A 14740-nucleotide genomic window follows, 5' to 3' on the forward strand; every position below is an offset into this window, starting at 1 on the left:
GCCCCTTTTGTGGGGCTACTTCTTTAAACAACCAACCTGAGACTCTCGCAACTTAGAGATATGATTCTCACCTGTAAAGGTCTGGTCAGTTACAACAGCTACGAACCATCGGTAAATTGCTGCTCTCTCCATAATTAAGCATCCGGACTGCATATCTGATCTCTTGTCCAATAACGCTGGGGTCCAAAAACCAGTTCCTCAACTAAGGAGAACGTCCTTAGCATACGGATCTCATCTAGACATGAACATAATCGGGAGGTTCACTCTTGACTTCCATCTTTATCCCAGCATCCGAGAAGGTTTGCTCGTCTACTTAGTAAACAGGAACTTGTGTAACTATAACCGGGAAGACTCGGGAACGACATCTTGACTTCTATTAGTACCGTGTAAATGGTTACAATATAAGTTGCAACGTTGCCTCGGTGTGCGATATAACTTTCCAATAAGTGCATTTTCATACCGGATCGCAAGGCATGTCAAATTGATGGAATTTTTGCATGTTTAATGTTGCTGTTTGAGGCGCGTTTGACTTCAATGTGTGTGAGAAATCCAATCGATCCAAAAGATGCGACCATTGAAGATGAAGCTCTAGTTCTAACTTTATTGACTGATATTTTCAAAAAATGGTATGATGTCATATGATAGAATGAAATTTCGATAGGAATTTTATCTTCTACCGCATCTAGGAAGTACAGTGCTTTGCAGCTTTGCCAGTCTAACACAACTGCCTCAATCTGTTCTGATTGGTGCCCGCAAACTCACGGTCTCCGCTATCCGCCGCATGGTCTGGCATGGGACCGCCCCACTTTCCAAAAATGGAACATTATTGCGGGTCTATGTCTCATCGTCTTTCCGCGGTCACCTCTCACAAGTCGCCTAGCTCCTGAACTTGCGTCACCTTTGTCCTACGCTCCCAATTATTCCTGACGACTTAGGCAGAATCAACACATTCCCCCTATTCACGCGACGTGCGATGCGCATTGTTATCGGCTATATTTCTACTTCAGATTGAAGAACCTTGACTTCTTGATTGGAGCGCCCGGCCTCGCTAAATGTCCAGATGATCCGGGCTACTAGGTTTACTACTGCAGCCATCCAGGGGCTAGCCGTACTCACAGATTCAGAAGCGGGGAGATGGCAGAAAAGGGATGAGGGATAAGGGATGTCAAAGATGGCACAGATGGCAAGTCAAATATGCCAGTCGACCAGAGTGGAGTACCTAGTATTGAAAGGAAGCCTCGGGCGTCAACCGTTCCATTGTATCGAACCTAACGTGTGACTACTACTCACTAAGATCTAGCAACCGGGATTGCTGGCTATTTTATTTGTCCCAGGCCCTCTGGGTTTCCGCTCTTATCCGTCTTTGGTCGCATTCATGGCATAAACACTCTCCATCGTTCTTTGAGCGTGGTGTCGACCTTTTCAACAATATTCTTTCTTCCTTCCCTCATAATATGTGAGCAGTTTAATGTGTCTGCAAGGGGGTTGGTATCACGAATGACGAACGACGAATGAGGATCTAAGTCTTCGCTTTATGACAGACAATTGTCGTGTCTTGTCGATATAATGCCTCTGTCTCGGTCATTAATCCGGCCAGCACTGGTCGCTAATCATGCGTCTTCTCGTACGACAGAAGGTCTTGCTCGCCGCGCTGTGTCGCGTCTCTCAGGTTCGTTGCAATGCATGAAATATGAATAGAGGCTTTGATGCGCCTCAATACAATTTCCTAAAAATAAGAGGTGCTAAGAAAACGCCTTTAATAGACTGGAATGCGCAGCTCAGTGGGTCCGTTACTGTTGTGTGCGGTCGGCGACAATGGAATAGCACACGCGCGAAGCAACCTATCGTCATTCCCGCTCTCCCGAACAAGAAGTTTGAGAGGGGAAAGGCATTTTCAAGGCAAATCATCCCCGTAACATCTTACTCGACCGTTACTGAGCCGCTGTCCATACCTTACTCGGGTCTTACTGTAGGTGTGCCTCGCGAGACGTTTGCTAATGAACGGCGAGTCGCAATCTCTCCTCAAAATGTGTCACTTCTTTTGAAGAAGGGGTTCCGTAATGTTTTAGTAGAACGTGGTGCTGGTGCGCTGGCCGACTTTCCGGATGAAGCTTATGAGAAGGCCGGCGCCACCCTAGTCGACACGAATGGAGTTTGGAATCAATCCGATATCATGCTGAAGGTTCGCGCACCCAATGTTAAGGAGATCGATAATCTTAAGGAAGGGGCGACGATAATCTCAATGCTTCAACCGGACCAAAACAAGGATATCGTCGAGCGTCTTGCCGCTCGTAAAGCGACCGCTTTTGCCATGGACAAAATTCCCCGAATTTCCTCTGCTCAATTCTTCGACGCTCTCAGCTCAATGGCGAATACCGCCGGTTATAAAGCGGTTCTGGAAGCTTCAAATGTCTTTGGTCGTTTCTTAACTGGTCAAGTCACAGCGGCGGGGAAAATCCCGCCTTGCAAGGTTCTCGTCATTGGCGCTGGTGTTGCCGGCTTGAGTGCGATTGCTACGGCACGCAGGATGGGCGCAATCGTTCGTGGTTTTGACACACGTTCTGCCGCAAGAGAGCAAGTGCAGTCGCTCGGTGCCGAATTCATTGAGGTTGAGATACAGGAAGACGGTTCCGGTGCTGGTGGCTATGCCAAAGAAATGTCCCCTGAATTTATCGCCGCTGAGATGAAATTATTTACTGAGCAAGCTCGAGACGTTGATATCATTATCACAACAGCTCTTATTCCCGGAAGACCCGCGCCGAAATTAATTACTAAGGCCATGGTTGAAGTTATGAAGCCCGGCTCTGTTGTGGTAGACTTGGCTGCAGAAGCAGGTGGCAATTGCGAGGTGACTGAACCTGGTAAACTGGTGACACATAAAGATGTGAAAATCATTGGTAAGGCTTCATTCCTTGAACTCTTTCACGTTGAATTGCTCATGGTATTATAGGTTATACCGACTTACCATCTAGGCTGCCTACGCAATCGTCAACGTTGTATTCGAACAACATTGCTAAGTTCCTTCTATCGATGGCACCTCAGGAGAAATCATTCGGAATTGACTTGACCGATGAAGTTGTTCGCGGTGCGATTGTCACTCATAATGGAAAAATCTTGCCGCCTGCGCCTCGCCCAGCTCCACCACCTGCCCCGGCACCCAAAGCGATTACTAAGCCAGAGGAAGAAGTGGTTCTGTTAACCCCTTTCCAAAAGACTTCTCGAGAAGTGGCTGCCGTAACTGCTGGTATGGGTAGCGCTCTAGCTCTTGGCAAGTTTACTGGGCCGCTCTTCATGGGCAACGCCTTCACTTTCGCACTGGCTTCTCTAATCGGATATCGCGTCGTGTGGGGAGTGACTCCGGCTTTACATTCACCCTTAATGAGTGTCACCAATGCTATATCTGGAATGGTCGGTGTTGGCGGCCTTTTCATTTTGGGTGGCGGATATGTCCCAGAAACGATCCCACAAGGCCTTGGTGCTGCATCTGTTCTTCTGGCTTTCGTTAATGTATCTGGTGGCTTCGTAATCACGAAGAGAATGCTTGACATGTTTAAGCGTACGTCACTTATATAAATGAGGCCAGCGGAAGCTAACTGAAATTAGGACCTACCGATCCACCGGAATATCCATGGCTATATGCTGTTCCTGGAGTGCTATTCGCGGGCGGGTATCTCGCAGCGGCCTCAACTGGTGCAGCGGGACTTGTCCAAGCAGGGTACATGGTCAGCTCAATTCTTTGTATAAGCTCATTATCAGGTTTAGCCTCTCAGGCTACAGCGAGAATGGGCAATCTACTTGGAATCCTCGGTGTCGGCACAGGTGTCCTCGCATCTCTATTAGCTGTCGGGTTCAGCCCTGAAGTGCTGGCCCAATTTGGCTGGCTCGCTACCGTCGGGAGCATTCTCGGCTTCGTTATTGGTAAACGCATCACGCCTACGGATCTTCCTCAAACTGTCGCAGCACTCCATTCTGTTGTTGGTCTGGCCGCAGTTTTGACTAGTATCGGAAGTGTTATGGGTGGCCTTGACCACATCTCGACTTTACATCTCGTCACGGCTTACCTTGGCGTGTTCATCGGCGGCATCACGTTCACTGGATCTATCGTCGCATTCATGAAATTAGCTGGAAAGATGTCTTCGAAACCACTCATTCTGAAGGGCCGTCATCTTATTAACTCTAGTATGCTTGCCGCCAATATTGGAACGATGGGCGCCTTTGTTACGTTGGCGCCTGGGTCACCTATGATTGCCGCTATGGCACTAAGCGCAAGCACAATACTCTCATTTGCGAAAGGGTTTACGACGACATCGGCGATTGGTGGGGCAGATATGCCAGTCGTCATCACGGTTCTTAACGCTTACAGTGGCTTCGCCTTGGTAGCCGAGGGGTTCATGCTTGAGAACCCACTTCTAACCACTGTTGGCGCACTTATTGGAGTATCCGGTTCAATTCTCTCATACATCATGTGTGTCGCAATGAATAGATCCCTCACGAACGTACTCTTCGGTGGTATATCTGCACCTGCGACTACGGAATACAAGGTCGAAGGGTCTGTAACCCAGACAAACGTCGAGGACACTGCCGATGCGCTTATCAATGCGGAGAACGTGATTATCGTCGTGGGCTATGGTATGGCGGTTGCGAAGGCGCAGTATGCCATCAGTGAGATAACGAAAATGCTGCGCTCAAAGGGGATTAACGTTCGCTTTGCCATCCATCCCGTCGCAGGCCGAATGCCGGGTCAGTGCAATGTCTTGCTTGCGGAAGCAAGTGTTCCTTACGATATCGTACTCGAAATGGACGAAATCAACGACGATTTTAGCGACACGGATATGTGTTTGATTATTGGCGCCAATGATACGGTAAATCCGATTGCCCTGGAACCAGGTAGTCCAATTGCCGGAATGCCTGTTCTCCATGCATGGAAGAGTAAACAGGTGGTGGTCATGAAGCGTGGAATGGCCAGTGGTTACGGTAAGTCCGGTGACACGATCCACCTAAATTAGATATACTAACGATTCACCAGCTGATGTTCCCAATCCTATGTTCTACATGCCCGGAACGAAGATGCTGTTTGGCGATGCTAAAACTTCTTGCGATGGTAAGCGATTTGTCTCCCTAGCGCCTGATTTGAACGTACAGCTGACCATGATTACCAGCCATCAAAGCAGCTGTCGAAGCCCGAACCTAGAATAGAAGCACCTTGTTTATCTGGAGCATTTATTTTAGATATAAGCATCCTGCTTGCATTTAGATTCTACATACCTAGAGTCATGGATATCATGTTTCTCATTTCTTCGCACTTTCAGGAGCAATGTCTAAGAACAAGACATAGAATTTCGAGACACGCATGTTATATAAACAACTCTTTAGCAACTAAGCCAAGTTTTTCGCTATATTTCACTCCGAGAGATTTTTAAGCTCTTCCTCTTTTATATTAACCATATTTCTAGCACTTTCTTACTACTACATCTCTTAATACTACCAAGTAGGGAGATGGGTACTCGAGGCCAGGCCACCCTTAGTGGATCTCTCCTCGACCAGGTCCAGCGAACCAGCTTCTGTCAGGTTTCGCTAATTTCATCTATTATTAGGTAGTCTTACTAGTTCCAGATATCCTCTTTACCCGTACTAAATCTAACTAACAGGTGTATCTCTCAATATGGCTTCACATAAAGAGTCGATTAGGTAAGCATTATGATTAGATAATCTGCTTACATCATGCGGATCGGGGCTGCTTAGTCAGTATTAGTAAGAAAGGATCGTTACCTAAGCATGCCTATACGGAGCGGTTATTCTTCAGACAGCCGTAAAATTTGTGAGGTTTATCCAAGAAACTCAATTTTGAAATCAGATATCCAGGGTCGGCGAACCTGCCTATAATAGCATCATTGACCGTCGTGTTCGGCTTGGATATCTGGTCCTTGATCTAGCTAGGCATAAGGCCAACGAGCTTGGCGATAGGGGAGAGAATAGGTAGTGGGTAGTATTTTCTACCATTTTTATCATTGAATTGGATGGTTATTTTGGTTTGGAACATAGGTGCATCGCGTGAAAGCTTGGAAATGCGGGGGAGGGGGGAATCCCCGGTCAATACCCTGCGCAGCACGTTTGTATGGATGTCAATCGCGAAAAAGGGGCATACAGATCAATCCTTGGGATGATTTTAGTGCGATGTCTGTGTGGTAACTGATCTACACTAGGGTGTTGAAGTTTCCTGCAGAAATAGGTATTCAAATATGTAAGTATATATTCATATTCAACCTCTTTATTCTGTACTTAATGTTTGAATCTTGCTATTCATGGCTATGTCTGTCTCGGAAATCTCACATTTCTTAGATTTTACGAGGATGGAAACTACCTGCTTAATGCAGTTACTGCACAGACAGCGTACTAACATTATTTCAAGACATTACTACCTGGGACGTCAAGCAAGCCAAGAGACTAAGCAGAGATTGTTTCTTGGGTTTTCAAGCAATCTCGGTTTATTATTGCCACTGAGATTACCCGCGGAGTCAGGGGAGCTATTCATGGATGCTACCTACATTAGATTTATCCCCGCCGTAACATAGCATACCTCTACCGGATTGGTGGGGTAATCCTATCCTTTACATCGACGTCGACGATGGAGTTGAATACTCCGGAGGGCGAGACTGTGCCAAGGCTTCGTACGAGAGGACCCCTGGTGAAGAAATGGGACTTCTTGTATAATTCAAGGTGCTCTTAAGGGGTATAAATAAGTCGCCCGCCTTGTGACATGCTTGATAGTCACGACCGATCGCCCACAGCCAAAGAGTGCCAAGGAAACGCGACAATGACTCTACTATCTGTATTCGTGGCAGCGCTCGCGCTTGTCCCTACCATCAACGCCGCTACGTGCGGGGAGGGTACTCCAGACGCGACAGTGACCGGTTCAGGTAGTTCTTTCAAGGCTACCAAGGGCTCAAAGTCACTATACTCGGGCTCTGACTACCGCGCAGCTATCCAAGCCGCGGTAGACTCGATCAGCAGTGGCCAGCGCGTCGCCGTCATGGCATCGGGCTCTATCGGCGCAAACACGATCTCCATCGGCAGTGGCAAGATCTTCGAAGGATGCGGTACTATCAACACTGGGAACCGCGCCGGACACGGTGCCATCGAGTCACTTAATACGGTGGACGTGAAAATCCCGTTCCTCACCATGACCGGCAACCCGTACTTCGGTATGCTCTTCTACGGCACCAAGAACCTGGCTCTCGGCCAGATCACAATGAACCTTAGCGGCGGCCTAGGGATCAGGTTCAACCGCGACAACGCGGCGAACTCGAACGTGAAGATGGACACGATTAGGGTTACCGGAGCTGGCAGCCACGCAGTTGAGACGTGGAATATCGATGGTCTTGAGATCGGCCAGGTTATTGCGAAGAATGTGGGCGAGTGTGGATTACTCCTGCAGAAGACGACGAACGCGCATGTCGGACTTGTGGATGGTGATAATGTGGCGAAGGGGACTGGGTATGCGACGTTCCGAATGGCGAATAACAACGGGCAGAACGCGAATGGGAATTATAACACTAATGTGTACATCGACAAGGTGAAGTCCCGTGGGGGTGGGAGGGGTATCTTCTGTGTCTCGCAGAGTGGTGGGGCTGTGATTAAGGAGGTTGACCTTGCGAGTAACGGGAACAACGCGATTCTTATCGAGAACTGCTATAATCTGTCGATTCGTGGGGGAAAGGTCAATGGTGGGGGAGAGGTCAGGCTGGCTGCGCGGGATGAGTTCCCGAATAATAAGGATATCTGGATTACGTTGACGGTGGATGGGACGACGGTGAGAGAGTCGCCTTGTGCTGATAATTCGAATTGGACGATTACTGGTGGTGCTAGTAAGAATATTTGCGCGTAGGGGAAGACATCTGCAGAAAATAGCGGAAGTTTCGTATGAATTGAACTTATTTATTGAATGATACCTATCATATGACAGGTTTACAATCTTCTGATGTGTTAGGTATGAATCGGCGATGCAACCCAGCATTTAAATACGAAAAAGAAATAGAACGTGCAACTTGCCTGACTCCCTCCCAATTTCTAAGACAAAAGCCAGGCAGAATCAAATAAATATGAATTAAAAAATGGCAATCAACACGCTGATGGTCCTTCCCCTCCCATTATCATTAACCCAGATGGTACACCCATCTGAATCCCTCTTTTCCGGACGGCTTCCCTGATTTTCTAAGCCGTTTCTGTCATTATCGACACCTATTCGATCGAAAGGCGTAAGTCTTATTTCAACAATCCTGAGATCCCAGGAACTGAAGTCGGCAGATACCCGTTCTGATCATCCTTCCCTTTTCGCTCAGCTCGGTTAATGCCTTCTTTCGAGACAAGGTTACCAACAGGCTCTAGCAGGCCGCCCTGCCCTACTTGCCCGGCTGCTAAGCTATGAACACCGTCCTGGATGGTGTCGACTTGTTCGATACCGGTGATTTTCGCCTTGTCAAGTTGCTCTATTGAGATCAACACCGTTAGAGTCATTTCCGCAGATGGAAATGGGATAGGGGGGTATAATTTACCTTTTGCTGCATAGCTGACCTTGTTGTCTTTAGTGAAGTACTTGAGAAAATAATCCTCGATCCACGGCATCCAGATTTCATATTGCTCGTTGTATTTCTGCCTTGCCCATTCCATCTTGATTTCTTCAAGGTTCTTTCTCAGCTGGTAATTTGATGGGATTGCGGGGTGGGATGGGGGAATGTGCTTGGTAGGTACCTGTGGAATCGTAACGTCTTGATAACCAAAAGAGAAGAGGGAGATGAATGCATTTTTAGATACAGAGTATATACCTGGTGGCGTATTTGGTACAACGTGCACATGTCACCTATATCGCAAATATCTACGTAAGTGAGCATAGTACCCAACGTGTTACAGGGTCAGGCGTGGCATCCCCCTACGTCATTGGTGGCTGATTCCTGAAAGCTGATTGGCCAATTTTCAAAATCAAGGACGAAACAGGGAATTCCCAAGTATTCTAGCCACACACATGTCTGTAGAAGATGTCATCGAGATAACTAACCACATAGTCTGTTAAGTTAAGGATATTCTATTACTTGACCTGCGATTTGGGTGAGGAAATGGTCTAGATTCATCAACATCAGGTCTGCATCGTCTCAACAAAATAGCTGGCTTGGAGGCGTTTATTACCCGACATCCATTAAGCCACCGATACTGAATCATGTTTCATTTTGAACACGCAGGATAAACTAAAATCTTTAACAATTTCAATGTTACCCAGTAGCCGAGCGATGATTTAGAATATTTAGCAGAATAGCAGATTTTATTCTAAATATTAAGGTAGGACCTAGGTGTCACGAGACAGACCTGGCATGCGAGGAGCAATGAACCATCTACTCTCGCTTACTCTTATTCAGGACCAGCCACCAGCAGGTCTTGTATAGACCGAACTCCGATCGGTCCAGATTTCTAACAATAGTAGTCTCACTTCCTTCCTCGCGAAATCATTCAGACTAATGAAAAACTTGCCTATACAAGCTGAACTAGATCATTCAACATTTGAACACGACTGCGAACTATGGTATGGTAACCTTGAAGTGCAATTCTTACCTAGGTGAGAAACAAGCTAGTTTAGGGACCTAGTAAGCAAATTTGGGGAGACCGGGCGGCTGGAAAAATGAGAAACTTGTAGTCAAAGACCGCATGGTCGCAACGCACAAACGGACTCTCACGAAACACTCTACCTTACCTCGCATCACTTGAAAAAGAATGTTATCCATCTACCCATGAATGAAAAGGATATCAAAGGGAAGCTGTGAATATACCTATGACGCTTATTACTAAGAGGTGCGTGTTCCCTGCAGACTCTGTGATTGACTTAATAATAATGCTGGCCTACAGTACATGGTGGTAGACAAGGAAAAGCATCGTGTTAGGGTTAAATGGCCGGCACCCCGGTAACTGTTCATGGCCTGTAGCTGCCCCAAGATATCCTTATCCACCATGCACTGTCCTCAATCGAGACCGGAAGGATTCTAGGGCATTATGATAGATGATAGGCTTGACGCCCCCAATCGACAGTTATCCAATCACTGGGCCGGAGGGTGTCAAGTGTGCTACACAAATGCAAAATATCTCATAGCCTGCAGAAGTGCAGCTTTTTAGTGGTCAGCATTGTCCCATCAAAAATCTTGAAGGATTTTAGCAGGAAGCCAAGTTCATGACAAGTTCGTGATTCCGGCAAACCAGCCGCAATTCTGCATGTGCCTACCTACCTCACCTAACATACTAGCATGGTCGCTTGTCCTCAATAACCCGCGGAGGACTTTCGGTCCCGTACCAAATTCAACACTGTAACCTCCCACCTTATCTGTGTACAATCAAAAAGACTGATCTCGATCATAGGTGGCGTTAGCCCTTTGCACTTGTGCAATGTAGGACAATGCATTATCATGACCACGGAGGACAGCGTCGGTTCAAATCAGCCTAATGCGACACTGACAACTGAGACTATTCCTTAACTGAATGACCTTCACGTTCGTTAACCATCAAGACTCCCTACTTGGGACAGAAATGTATGCAGCCATCCTTGTCTGACTGGAGAATATGCGCTAGAGGTCGGAAATTTTATAGATGGAGGGATTTAGGGTGCATCCATACACCCTGCGGTCCTTTACAGTCATATTATACACCCTCTGCCGGTAGAGGTACGCATGTAATATTGTTATTGTTACTGTTATTCCAGAGCTATGAGGCGTATCCTCCCCCCCCTTTCCCCACGAAGTTTAACTTGAATCTTGGCATTTCTTATATCCTTTGATATATCGTCCTCTCAAATGTCCGTATACTTTCCTATTCATTATCAAAAATCTAAGCTTTATTCATAATGGCCGGAGACGATGCAGCCTACTATATGCGTCCCGGGCATGTCGTCGCGGCTGCAATAGCATTGTCTGTAGTCGATATCGTGGCTGTTACTCTTCGGTTCTGGGCACGGAAGGTTCAAAGACAACCCCCCAAAGCGGACGACTGGTTGATGATACCAGCCACGGTATTATAAACCTGGACGGGACCCGGTCCAAACCTACAGGCTAATCTTTAATCTCTAGGTCTTGACTGTAGGAATTGGTATTGCTGAAGTTTACGGAGTCTCGAAGAGAGGACTTGCATATCGCATTGAAGTACCAGAAGGCTATACGGGGAAAACTTCTGACCTAGTTACGCCGCAGTTAGCACTCAAAGCACAGGTAAGGTATGCTCGTGTACACTGTTTTATGGTCTCTAACGAGAGGACATCTAGATCGAATGGGCCTACCTCCTCATGCTTCCCCTAGCACTGGGATGTACGAAAGCGAGCTTCTTGTTCTTCTACATGCGCGTCTTCGCGATCCAAAAACGCAGCGTCGTCAACAAGATCCTCAGAGTATCCATTGCTTTTACAGCGGCGTGGATGATCGCGTTCTTCTTCGCAACACTCTTTGAGTGCAACCACAACTTCTGGAGAATCTGGAACTCGGAAACGGAGTTCTTGACGCGGTGCTCTTACACTGTCAACTTAGTTCTCATACTCTGTATCACGGACTTCGTTACCGACATATTCATACTCTTCATACCTGTTCCACTGGTTCGTGGCGTTGTGATATGGGTCAACTGATGTCGAGGCTGACATATCAATAGGTTTTACGGTTGAATCTGTCTAAGCCCAAGAAGATTAGTGTTTGTCTGATGTTCTTTCTTGGGGGAGTGTAAGATGCCTGATAACCTAACATGAACCATACTTGAGCTGACATCTAGTAGCACTGTCATAGTCTCTTTGATAAGATTCATCATGATGGCTGGAAGTTTCATAGGTAATTTTGACATGACTGACGATAACATCCGTAAGTGCCTTCTCTTCGACAACACTATTTCTTCTCTCCAGTTGTTAACATAGACTACTGTAGTCGGAGTAACGGCTTGCCTGTACTGGGGTATGGTTGAAAGCGGCGTTGGGGTGTTCGCCGCATGTCTTCCAACGATCCAATTTCTCTTCAGGAAATTTATCTGGGAGCCGGCTCTGAGCTCCAGTAAGAGCCTATTTAGTTCCCGATCTTCCCGGACCGCCGGATCTAGGGACGCCATTCACGTTGACCAGACGTTCGGTGTTACCTACGACAAACTACATAACATCAGTAGTCGCGGAACCTCCCCGTCGTATTTGACACATGCTCCGAGCAACCAAGTTTCTCGTCATTCGTATGTCTCGTGCGACGATCGCCTTAGGACGGCTATATAATAGGGGCTGAATGCCAAGCTTGTGGTCATAGCTTCGAGATCAAGATCATATCTGGTTCGGTCCACATCACAACAAATATTCAACGATAATACTTAGGTACCTAGTGTGGTCCCGTTGATTCAGTTCTAGTGGGGGGTATGAGAGGAAGCCAGAAGAACAGATAATTGTATAAGTAGTGTTAGTTACTAGACAGCAGCGTTGCTTACTTACCTACCTAGTATTAGAGATGGTTAATTGAGGATTCTATTATTATAGTATTCCCGCAGTTAACACTCGGAAAGTTGTCGTGCACATACCAATACTGGGTACGTTGCTACGTAGTCCCAACAATCTCACCGCCGCTGTGGATCACCAACTACCCTGCGGCACAAATATGCGGGATCTTCCTATGATTGGAGGCTATTGTTTCACGGCATCCGTAGAAACCGTGGTTCTTTAATTCCGGTCCGGGATAAGCTATACTCCAAGTTTAAGAAACGAATCAGATGCTGGCAGCGGTTGATTCCCCCTCCTTCTTAAAAGTGTGGGATTTCTTTCCCATTTCTTATTTCGGTGCCTTGTCTTCTCTGTCCTTTTCTTGATTGCGCAGTCAAGAAGGTTCAGAATGGAGGTCATAGCTGCCGTGGCCGCAGGAGCTATCGCGTCCGCCTGTCAGAATGCCGTTCTTAGTAGCTGGCTCGTGAGCATTTGTCCTCAAAGGGACTACGCCAAAGAACTCGGGGAGAGGCTTTCTCGGAATGCGCACATTTATACGCCGGGGTCAGATAATTTTGCGGCCGCGACAACTCGTTGGTCTGCAGCACACGCCCCGGAAGCCAAGCTCGTCGTGATTCCTAGCATCGAGAATGACGTTGCTGAGACGGTAAGGAATTCGAGCGGATATGTTCGGCTGTTTTGATTATATGCTAACCGTGCATAAGGTCAAATATGCAAACGAGTTAGGTATGCCCTATCTTGCTGTCAACGGGGGCCACGGTGCAATAAAGACGGTCGGGAAGATGAAAAACGGAATTCAGATTTGGATGCATCAATTAAATGGAGTCGAGCTTTCGGAAGACGAGACTCAGGCAAAGATTGGTGGCGGCGCGAAAACAAAGGCCGTCACCGATGCGCTTTGGGCTGCTGGAAAACAGACAGGTAAGCTCATGCTTTCATGTAGGTACGAACACCTATATCTAATACATAGAGGCAGTAACTGGATTATGCGAGTGCACTAGCATTCTAGGACCCGGCTTAGGAGGCGGACATGGAGTTCTCCAGGGACGATATGGACTTGTTTCTGACCAGTTCGTGTCGATGAATATTGTGTTGGCTGATGGAAGTCTGCGAACTATCGACGAAAGTTCTGATCTTTGGTGGGCCATGAAAGGAGCTGGTCACAATTTCGGCATTGTGACTTCTGTCACTTCGAAGATCTACGACATCATACATCGTGACTGGGCGTACGAGAGCTTCATCTTCACCGGTGACAAGGTAGAAGCCCTGTATGAAAACATCAACAGCCACCTCCCGAATGGCGGCTCTCTCCCAGTTGATATCATGCACTATTCGTTCTTCTTCAACAACCCGGAAGTCGATCCGAACAATGTGAGTCACCTGTCCGAGTATGATATTAGCTTGCTTTCGGTATTACTGACAACCCACATAGCCCTTGATCATGTTCTTCATTATCCAGGAAGGAAACATGATAGTTGACCCAACCTATACGAAGCCTTTCCATGATCTGAACCCTATAGCTGTCGATGGTGAGGGAGGAGTCTTCACTGACTTGGCAACCTGGATGGGCAACGCCAATACTTCCCCACCATGCAAAAAGGCCGGGTTGGTCAACTACCGGTTCCCAATTGATGTCGAATCATACAATATCCCGGCCCAGCGTCAAGTATACGACCTCTTCGCATCTGCCACGAAGGAGACCCCGGCATTAAACGGATCCTTCTTCCTCTTCGAGGGCTACTCTACGCAAGGCGTAAAAGCCATCCCTAGCGAGTCCACCGCATATCCTTTCAGAGGCGATAACCTGCTCATCTCCCCGGTGATCAACTACGCAGCTGGTGCCGATGCGGAAATCGACGCGAAAGCTGTTGAATTAGGCGAGAATCTCCGTCGTATTCTCCACGAAGGTTCGGGTCGGGAGGAGATGCACACGTATGTTAACTATGCTTACGGAGAGGAAACGAAGCAGAATATGTATGGCTATGAGCAGTGGCGTCAGGATAAACTGCTAGAGTTGAAGAACAAGTACGATCCGGAAAGGAAGTTCAGCTTCTATGCGCCCATTGTGTAGGTAGACGAGAGCTGCATGTAGGGTTCAGGGGCTGAAAGATAGGGTCTGCTGACTAATGTGAGGTGTTCTGGCACTTTGCTGTCCGAGTGCATAATCGTAGGTATGGTGCCATCGTGATTTCAGATACCATTTGTAAGCCGGCGTTAAAACATCCAATTGGCATCGATTGCACATCTTAAGGACACGTT

The 14740-nt window shown here is 47.3% G+C and overlaps 5 protein-coding genes across 5 annotated transcripts; 4 read left to right on the forward strand and 1 right to left on the reverse strand.

Moving 5' to 3' along the window:
- The first annotated feature begins 923 nt into the window (after positions 1–923).
- GGS22DRAFT_168330 (NAD(P) transhydrogenase mitochondrial precursor) lies at positions 924–5646 on the forward strand. Its single transcript, XM_047962131.1, has 6 exons — positions 924–1669; positions 1764–2897; positions 2951–3556; positions 3604–4974; positions 5027–5101; positions 5160–5646. The coding sequence occupies exons 1-6, from the start codon at positions 1567–1569 to the stop codon at positions 5189–5191; spliced, it is 3321 nt and encodes a 1106-aa protein (XP_047817117.1). The 5' UTR covers positions 924–1566; the 3' UTR covers positions 5192–5646.
- Positions 5647–6814: 1168 nt separating this feature from the next.
- GGS22DRAFT_180825 (ricin B lectin:Parallel beta-helix) lies at positions 6815–7885 on the forward strand (the record flags this gene model as incomplete). Its single annotated transcript, XM_047963806.1, has 1 exon — positions 6815–7885. The coding sequence occupies one exon, from the start codon at positions 6815–6817 to the stop codon at positions 7883–7885; it is 1071 nt and encodes a 356-aa protein (XP_047817118.1).
- A 153-nt stretch (positions 7886–8038) lies between these two features.
- On the reverse strand, positions 8039–8742 carry GGS22DRAFT_38266 (uncharacterized protein). The gene is made up of 2 exons (XM_047966951.1): positions 8553–8742; positions 8039–8486 (listed from the first exon to the last, which is right to left on the reverse strand). Exons 1-2 carry the CDS (start codon positions 8665–8667, stop codon positions 8263–8265), a joined length of 339 nt encoding a protein of 112 aa, XP_047817119.1. The 5' UTR covers positions 8668–8742; the 3' UTR covers positions 8039–8262.
- A 1829-nt stretch (positions 8743–10571) lies between these two features.
- On the forward strand, positions 10572–12506 carry GGS22DRAFT_38276 (uncharacterized protein). The gene is made up of 6 exons (XM_047966952.1): positions 10572–11041; positions 11100–11237; positions 11291–11614; positions 11668–11735; positions 11788–11870; positions 11934–12506. Exons 1-6 carry the CDS (start codon positions 10877–10879, stop codon positions 12263–12265), a joined length of 1110 nt encoding a protein of 369 aa, XP_047817120.1. The 5' UTR covers positions 10572–10876; the 3' UTR covers positions 12266–12506.
- A 190-nt stretch (positions 12507–12696) lies between these two features.
- GGS22DRAFT_38281 (FAD binding domain protein) lies at positions 12697–14716 on the forward strand. Its single transcript, XM_047966953.1, has 4 exons — positions 12697–13127; positions 13186–13402; positions 13458–13852; positions 13914–14716. Exons 1-4 carry the CDS (start codon positions 12870–12872, stop codon positions 14550–14552), a joined length of 1509 nt encoding a protein of 502 aa, XP_047817121.1. The 5' UTR covers positions 12697–12869; the 3' UTR covers positions 14553–14716.
- The last annotated feature ends 24 nt before the right edge of the window (positions 14717–14740 follow it).

Source organism: Annulohypoxylon maeteangense (assembly GCF_022496945.1).
Source record: "Annulohypoxylon maeteangense strain CBS 123835 unplaced genomic scaffold GGS22scaffold_13, whole genome shotgun sequence".
Lineage (NCBI taxonomy): Eukaryota > Fungi > Ascomycota > Sordariomycetes > Xylariales > Hypoxylaceae > Annulohypoxylon > Annulohypoxylon maeteangense.